Here is a 7,245-nt window from a genome sequence, read left to right as displayed (position 1 = left end):
CCTATAATATTTATATGCTTTCGATAAATAAATATTTATAAATAGATATTAAACCAAAAAAATAACATGATACGATACAAATATTTTCAATAAATTCACCATAAAAATTGAAATCATTATAATTTACTTTAATTTTCAATATTTACTTTGTTAAAAGTTTTCTATATTTCAAAACAATAAAAATGATTTTCTCATGTTTTTTTATTAATGTAAATTTAACTTAAAAAAGCCTTTATTCTTTCAACTCGTCTCAATCCAATCCAAGGGATTTATATACAGAAAAGAGAACAAAATCTACTCTTTTTGGTCTCTCCCCGTAGATCCCAGAAACCCTAACCCTAGCCGCTCCAACTGTTAGAAACGATACGAAAGAATGGCGGAGCACTTGGCTTCCATATTTGGTACGGAAAAGGATCGAGTCAACTGTCCTTTCTACTTCAAGATCGGAGCCTGTCGCCATGGAGATCGATGCTCAAGGCTCCACACCAAACCCAGCATCAGCCCTACCCTATTGCTTTCCAATATGTACCAACGCCCCGATATGATCACTCCGGGTGTTGATCCTCAGGGTCAGCCCCTTGATCCTAGCAAAATCCAGGATCACTTCGAGGTTTTCATTCCCCTAATTAAATTCCTCTTATTACTTTGTCGTATATCTTAACGATCTGTCTCTAATTAAGCTTGAACTAGCTTTGTTTGCATATCAAGCTATTCTGATATGACGTCTGGTTTCATTTTTGCTTAGTATACGTATTTATAGAGATATCACATTCTTACCGACAATAAACACTTGTGAATACGTATTCCATCAGGTCAACCGGTATTGGTGCTTCATTTCATACCATAAGACTCGATCAAGATAGACATGATTGTCCAGGAGTAAAGCAGTTCTATCTCATAGAGATTAGTAATTGTTACTATTGTAGTCTTGTAGGAAAGATGACTTTTGTTTGTTTAAATCTCGAGTCTGATGATCCTCATCTAACCTTCAAATCCATGTCCAAACACAGGATTTTTATGAAGATCTGTTTGAAGAGCTTGGCAAATACGGAGAGATTGAAAGCCTAAACATTTGTGATAATTTGGCTGACCATATGGTATATTCGATTCCTCATTTTCAAATTCATTAGTTATTTGCTTATTAAATAAATGGTCACTAAGATGAAGTTTATTCCCTCTATATAGGTTGGAAATGTGTATGCACAGTTCAGGGAAGAAGAACATGCTGCAGCTGCTCTCCAGAATCTTAGTGGAAGGTTTTATGCAGGTCTAGACATTGATTTGAACTTTACTTTTTTATCAAACAATCTTTTCAAATCATCAAAAATGTTTTCCTTTAAACAAACTAATGATTCTTTTATATCTTCAGGTCGTCCCATTATCGTTGACTTTTCTCCAGTGACAGATTTCCGTGAAGCAACATGTAGACAATATGAAGAAAACGTATGCAATCGTGGTGGTTATTGCAACTTCATGCATCTAAAAAAGATCAACAAGTGAGAATCTTTTCATATCATTTTACATCTTCCACCACTTTTCATCTTCTTATTTCAATCTTTTTCTCCAGAGATTTGAGGAGGCAGTTGTTCGGGAGGCGTAGGAGGAGTCGAAGCAGAAGCCGTAGTCCTCCAAGACACCGGAATCATGATGACCGCCCACAAGGCGGCAGCGGTGGTGGTGGTGGTGGTGGTCGTGGGTATGGGAGAAGAGGTGGTGGTGGTTACTCTGATCACCGGAGCAATGACAGGGGGAGGCGGCCGAGGAGTAGGAGTCCGGGGAGGAGAGGGGGGAGGAGCAGAAGTCCGGGAGGGAAGAGAAACCGGAGTCCGGTTAGGGAAGGGAGTGCTGAAAGAAGGGCAAAGATTGAACAATGGAATAGAGAAAAAGAACAGGCGAAATCTGGAACTAATAATGCTTCAAATGTTAATGAAAATAATGAAGGTGGTAATACTAATGATGATGGTGGTTTACAAAATGGAGAAAATTACCGTGATGCCCCTCAGCAGAAGCAGCAAGATGATGGAAATTATGATTACTGATTGATCAATGCCGTATTGTCTGGTTTGTTTTCTGTTTCTTGATCTTTGTTTTATACAATTTGTTTTTTTTTTTGAAAGATAAATGACAGTTTAAATTGATTTGGGAGAAATTAGAGGAGATAAATAAAAGTTTATAAAAAAAGTTTTTTTAAGAAAAAAAAAAGGAATCCCACTTGGAAGATATGGCTTACTGCCTGCTTTCCATGTGCAGGAGTACAGGTTGACCGGTCAAATCTATTTTCTACTTTTGTTGACCTATAATGGTTTGTGAAGAATGGTAAATTGTTAGAGGATTAGGTTATTGCAGGGGGGTATTGAAGTAATTTTATAAGAAATGTGATCTTACATGATTTACTACTAGTTTTGCAGGTTCAGGGAAGGTGCTTATTTTGTGCAGTTTATCATTATATTTGTATACAGGTCGTCTTCATCAATGTTACAGTTGAGGAAGTAAGGTGATCAGAAGTTCATTAATGGTTGATTTGTGAAGAACAGCTGGTGAAGTAGGAAATCTGATGTTAGGGAAAAGTCAATTTCACTGTTTTTGTTTCATTTCATTTGACAATTTTTGGTTTGTATTTGTATGAAAGACTGAGAAAGTTCAAATGGAGTTTTCTGTGATATTTCTATTCAATTTTAGACTTGTTTGCCCCCCTTTTTTTGTCTTAAAGTGTTGGTATTGATACATCTTTCAATGGTTTTTGGGCTATGTGTTTAGGGTTTTTGGTATAGAACATAAATGGAATGTTCCCCAAAATGATTACTTTTGGTCAATTAATGTCACAAAATAATCACAATACATAGATTTTTGAATTTCCTTAGGTTTTTCAACTCACTTATTGTTTTTGTGATTTTCAGAAATGAACAGTTGAACACCACTTTGAAAATTCAGTTTACATGTTTATTAAATAAAAATTTACAAGTTTATTAATTTTTAATATATGTGGACATGTTTGTTATATGAAATGACTATTGGAACGTCATTTGGTAGGCAAGTCTTTTAATTTTATACAAAATGATTGTAATATATTATAAAAAAGCATAACAATTTATGGATTTTGATGTGTACATATGAAAGGAATGTCTACATATTACAAAGGTTTATTAGCAATTTCTTCAACGATCTTGGAATTCATAAGTACTTCTTGGACGAGGACAACTTGCATGAAAGATTTAGTATTTGATATGTTGAGTTTTTTTAGGGATGGAAGGGGAGAAGGAGAAATGAAGCATAAATAGACCAAATCGTCCTTCACCTGTTTTTCTCCACCACTACTGCAGGGGTATAATTGTCAAATTTCCTTTTCCTATCCTTCCATTGCACTGTAACTCAAGAACACAAATTATTACTTGTTATTTCCTTCCACTTAATAAGCTGTTTATTGGTTTTTCTGACATCTTCAAACTGCATGCAAAATCATAAGTAATGACCTGATGTGATGCTCTATCTAGGACAACATTGTCATTAAAACCCGAGTTTCTGGAGTTTGTGATTTAATTATTTCAGACCTCATGTCAGATCACTGAACTGAAATTGTGAAAGTTGTCTGGTAGTCGTTTTCTTTACCTGATCTTGATTTGATAATAACTTGGTAAATTTGAAAAATGGTTATATGTGCCTTCCATGACATCTATAAAATTTGGCATTTGGAATGTGAATTTCAGATCACAGAAGCAGCACAATTAAGGTGTTTGGGATTGTCTACTTGAAACAACTTATTATTATTTTTAAGCGTTTATTCGTAGTTTATCCAGTGTCAAAAATTTTAATTGAGTTTCAATGGTCATTAAGGTTTTTTCTTAAAAGCTGTGGTTATTCTTTAGATAAAAATATCTTTTTGGCGATTATTACCTTGGTGTTAGCATTGACTCGAGACCACTAACAAGACACTTTTGGCCTTCAATATAGGTGGTAAAAAGTTAAACTTCAACTAACTGAGCGTTACATGAAAAACTTAAATATATGTTTCGAGCTTAAATTTATGTACTCACGTTTGAATATGGCTTGTTTTATTTGGCAACACATACACACGAGCAAATAGCATATATTGTCAAAAACAGATGAATATTCAACCAAACCAAAACCATTAATCACCAAAAAAATGAGTAAGTAGATAGAGCATCATCAACACAACTGCCATATCATCAATCAATCTTCCAAACAGACAGATTAAGGATAGAATTTTTTTTTCCAATACTAACTACTAACAAACCTCTACTCATCATCAATCATATCATGATATTCAAAAACTACTAAACAAACCCTCCTCATCTTCAACAAAATCTTCCATCCTCTCAATCACTCACTCTCTTTCACTTTCCATTCATTTACTTGCTGAGTGCTTCGCCTGGTTATGAGATGAAAGAGCACCCTCTGTCTTAAAGTTCCTGCAAACACACACACACACACACACATTAAAGCACATACTAAACCCTAACATTATAGTATAACATATAATTCATCAACAGAAAAATCAAAATACCTGTTGCACGATTTGCAAGAATGAGCACCCTCAGTAGCCGGACTTTTCTGGTTCGACTTGCTTCCGCCAGCTGGCGTCTTAGCAACCGCCTGCTTTGATGGATGAGGTGTCGCTATATGCACTGCTCCACCCTTCTTCCCTTCTGTCAAACAATATTTCATCACATACATTTATATAAACTTCAACATTATCTATATATAAATAATTATATCATATCTTTTATAGAAAAACTAAAAAACTAACCAGTCTTCTGAGGGGTAGCAGCAATCTTTGTTTTCTTCTTCTCAGTAGGGGTCTTGCTTGCAGATTCATTCTGTCTCTTCTTTCCTGATTGTTCCTGAATTATCATTATCAAAACAAACACACAAAATTAACTACTCATTATATGCCATGTCATCATTCTTAAATATATGTTTATAAAATCTAACCTTTTTGGGTGTCTCTTCCTCCTCATCACTGTCTTCTTCATCATCAGAAGAATCCTCATCATCCTGAAAAACAATGCATCAACATGTTATTTTATATCAAGCTTCTATTCCAGCTTCTATGCTTTGTATGTATATATGTATGTATGTAACCTCATCATCAGAATCTTCAGACATTGCATCAGAGTCATCACTGTCATCATCATCATCATCTGACTCTTTCACATCTTTTTCAGGTTCCACAATCTTCACCTTCTGTTTTCCAGCAGCAGATGACTTCTGTTCTTTCTTAGGAACTACAACTTTTTTCTCCTCTTTCTTTGCCTCTTTCTTTGCCTCTTGCTTTCCTAAAAACACATTAGGTTTCTTTCAATTATGTCCCATTATCAGATATTCAAGAAATTAGAAAGAAAAAAATCCATTAGTCTATTACCATTAGCCACTGGAAGTGGAAGCTCTTCCTCCTCATCATCCTCAGAAGAAAATTCTTCAGAGTCAGTGATCACAGAACACAAAGGAAAAATTGGTCAAGGAATCAACACAAAACTTTAACATTATTAACACAAAAGATTTCAAGTTAGAAAAACAGGTTGATTGAAAAAAGGATATTCATGGTCATCAGCAGGGTTGTCAGCTTTGTATCCATACAAATAGATGCTGCTGTTTTTTGAGTTGTGTGAGACTTGAAAGTCTTTGTCAAAGACCAAGTCAAATAGCTGTTGTGGAATCTTCTCAGGGATAAGGGTTCCTAGAACAAGTTTTTTTCCATCAATAGTCATGTGCATGCAAACAGATTCCTTTGTTTCCTTCTTTGCTTCACCAAGACAAGCCTGAGTAACAAGAAATTTAGTTAGTTGTATAATTAATTATGCAAAATGAGAATATCTCCATTGTAGCAAAGTAATTTATACCTGTGAAAGATGCAAAACCTTGCCTTCACCAATGACTACATCAAATGACTGGCCACTTTTAATCTCAGCACCTGTGTATCAATAGAATAGAATTAATCAAACTTGGAGAAATGAAACACATGTAACATGAAACAATAAAGAAAACTAGAGTTAAGGACAACTGACATTAAGATAACCAAACAATGTTCAGATCATAAATTTAAGAATGCGGATAACAGAGGGTTGATGGATAAACATCAACAATGACAATATTCGAAACATAGCAAGAGCATTATTGCAAAGAGCACTCCTCAATATAATCTTATAAACCAAATTTATTGCCACATTCCGGGGGAGACTGGCTGAGTAAAATGAAGATACATAAAGACATGAACAGAAAAACTATCCAATTCTGATATATGTGACACAAAGGCTACATAAAAACACAGTTATAGCATGCATATTAGTTGCTAACAGTCTTCCAAAGATATAACAAAACTTCAAATCTAGACCAACACTTTTACATCCTCTTTCATAATAAGAATAGGAAATCTCTTCAAATGGACACGGATCAAACAACCAAGTTGAAACACATACTGAAAAAACCACCCATATCACAATGGACCAAACCGTATTCACAAATTGATACATAGCACAGATAATAAAATTGTAAATAACATATGTATACGAAACATCTAATATCGACATGAATACATAAACAAACAAAGCATGTGCACGAAACCACGAAGGGAAACAAACAAAAACGAAGAACATCATCAACGTAAATATAAGTGAAGATTTGCGTTACGGGCATCATTATCAAAACCGAAAGATAGTACAAGTTTTCATCGAAGAAAAAACCCTAACGACATATGTGAAAGGAAAGACACGAACAGAGCGTGTAGACATCGAAATATAAAAGAAGGGAGCAGATTCGTTACCCCAAAACTCCATTGTTGAAGAGGAATAGAAAAATTCGTGAGAGAATAAGCGGCAGAGAGAAGTGTGTGTTTGTGTGAGCAGAGAAAACGTTAGGGTTTGGAGGAAACGAATACGGAGTTATAAAGGGAGAGCGGGACGGAGGTGTGATACGCTATATCGCAGACTACCATTAAACTTTTCAAAAATAGAATCCCTCACTTTTGCCCGGAAGTGTTTTTTTTTTGTTTTCTTAACGTTTGAGATAATATATTTGTTTGTCGTAGAATATTGAAGAAATTATAGGACAACCGTAAAAATTGTGTATTTTTTTAGGACAACCGTAAAAATTGTGTATTTTTTTTAGGGGGTGTTTGGCTAAGCTTATTTCAACTTATAGCTTATAAGTTTTAAGTTAATAAGTTAGGGGAGTTACTTATAGATTTTGATTTATTTCCGGTATTATACATTGATAAGTTATTTCTATCCA

The 7,245-nt window shown here is 34.7% G+C and overlaps 2 protein-coding genes across 3 annotated transcripts; one reads left to right on the top strand and one right to left on the bottom strand.

The window, feature by feature from the left end:
* Positions 1 to 258: 258 nt before the first annotated feature.
* LOC145151460 (splicing factor U2af small subunit B-like) lies at positions 259 to 2,673 on the top strand. Of its 2 annotated transcripts, none has more exons than XM_079075343.1 (6): positions 259 to 610; positions 1,011 to 1,097; positions 1,186 to 1,267; positions 1,370 to 1,496; positions 1,568 to 2,061; positions 2,460 to 2,673. In XM_079075343.1, the coding sequence occupies exons 1-5, from the start codon at positions 374 to 376 to the stop codon at positions 2,037 to 2,039; spliced, it is 1,005 nt and encodes a 334-aa protein (XP_078931469.1). In that variant the 5' UTR covers positions 259 to 373; the 3' UTR covers positions 2,040 to 2,061; positions 2,460 to 2,673. The 2 variants fall into 2 exon arrangements, with proteins under 2 accessions (XP_078931469.1, XP_078931470.1); XM_079075344.1 differs by having other exon boundaries at positions 2,251 to 2,673.
* Positions 2,674 to 4,154: 1,481 nt separating this feature from the next.
* Positions 4,155 to 6,919, bottom strand: LOC145151444 (histone deacetylase HDT1-like). Its single transcript, XM_079075342.1, has 9 exons — positions 6,779 to 6,919; positions 5,859 to 5,929; positions 5,557 to 5,777; positions 5,381 to 5,445; positions 5,101 to 5,294; positions 4,951 to 5,013; positions 4,766 to 4,859; positions 4,523 to 4,664; positions 4,155 to 4,427 (listed from the first exon to the last, which is right to left on the bottom strand). The coding sequence occupies exons 1-9, from the start codon at positions 6,789 to 6,791 to the stop codon at positions 4,364 to 4,366; spliced, it is 927 nt and encodes a 308-aa protein (XP_078931468.1). The 5' UTR covers positions 6,792 to 6,919; the 3' UTR covers positions 4,155 to 4,363.
* Between the last annotated feature and the right edge of the window lie 326 nt (positions 6,920 to 7,245).

The sequence above is a fragment of the Lactuca virosa genome, chromosome 1, assembly GCF_052849685.1.
Source record: "Lactuca virosa cultivar CGN04683 chromosome 1, Lactuca_virosa_CGN04683_v6, whole genome shotgun sequence".
NCBI classification, from domain to species: domain Eukaryota; kingdom Viridiplantae; phylum Streptophyta; class Magnoliopsida; order Asterales; family Asteraceae; genus Lactuca; species Lactuca virosa.
The sequence above is the reverse complement of the archived record's forward strand: the minus strand, read 5'-3'. Positions and strand labels throughout refer to the sequence as shown.

What these genes read in the sequence shown, in the direction of transcription:
- LOC145151444 (XM_079075342.1), bottom strand. An exon ending in CTGAAGATTCTGATGATGAG is followed by an intron (nt 5,014 to 5,100) that starts GTTACATACATA and finishes ATTGTTTTTCAG; the next exon opens with GATGATGAGGATTCTTCTGA. An exon ending in AGGAAGAGACACCCAAAAAG is followed by an intron (nt 4,860 to 4,950) that starts GTTAGATTTTAT and finishes ATGATAATTCAG; the next exon opens with GAACAATCAGGAAAGAAGAG.
- LOC145151460 (XM_079075343.1), top strand. Translation starts at nt 374, where the DNA reads ATGGCGGAGCACTTGGCTTCCATATTTGGTACGGAAAAGGATCGAGTC. An exon ending in AAATCCAGGATCACTTCGAG is followed by an intron (nt 611 to 1,010) that starts GTTTTCATTCCC and finishes GTCCAAACACAG; the next exon opens with GATTTTTATGAAGATCTGTT. An exon ending in TAGTGGAAGGTTTTATGCAG is followed by an intron (nt 1,268 to 1,369) that starts GTCTAGACATTG and finishes TTATATCTTCAG; the next exon opens with GTCGTCCCATTATCGTTGAC.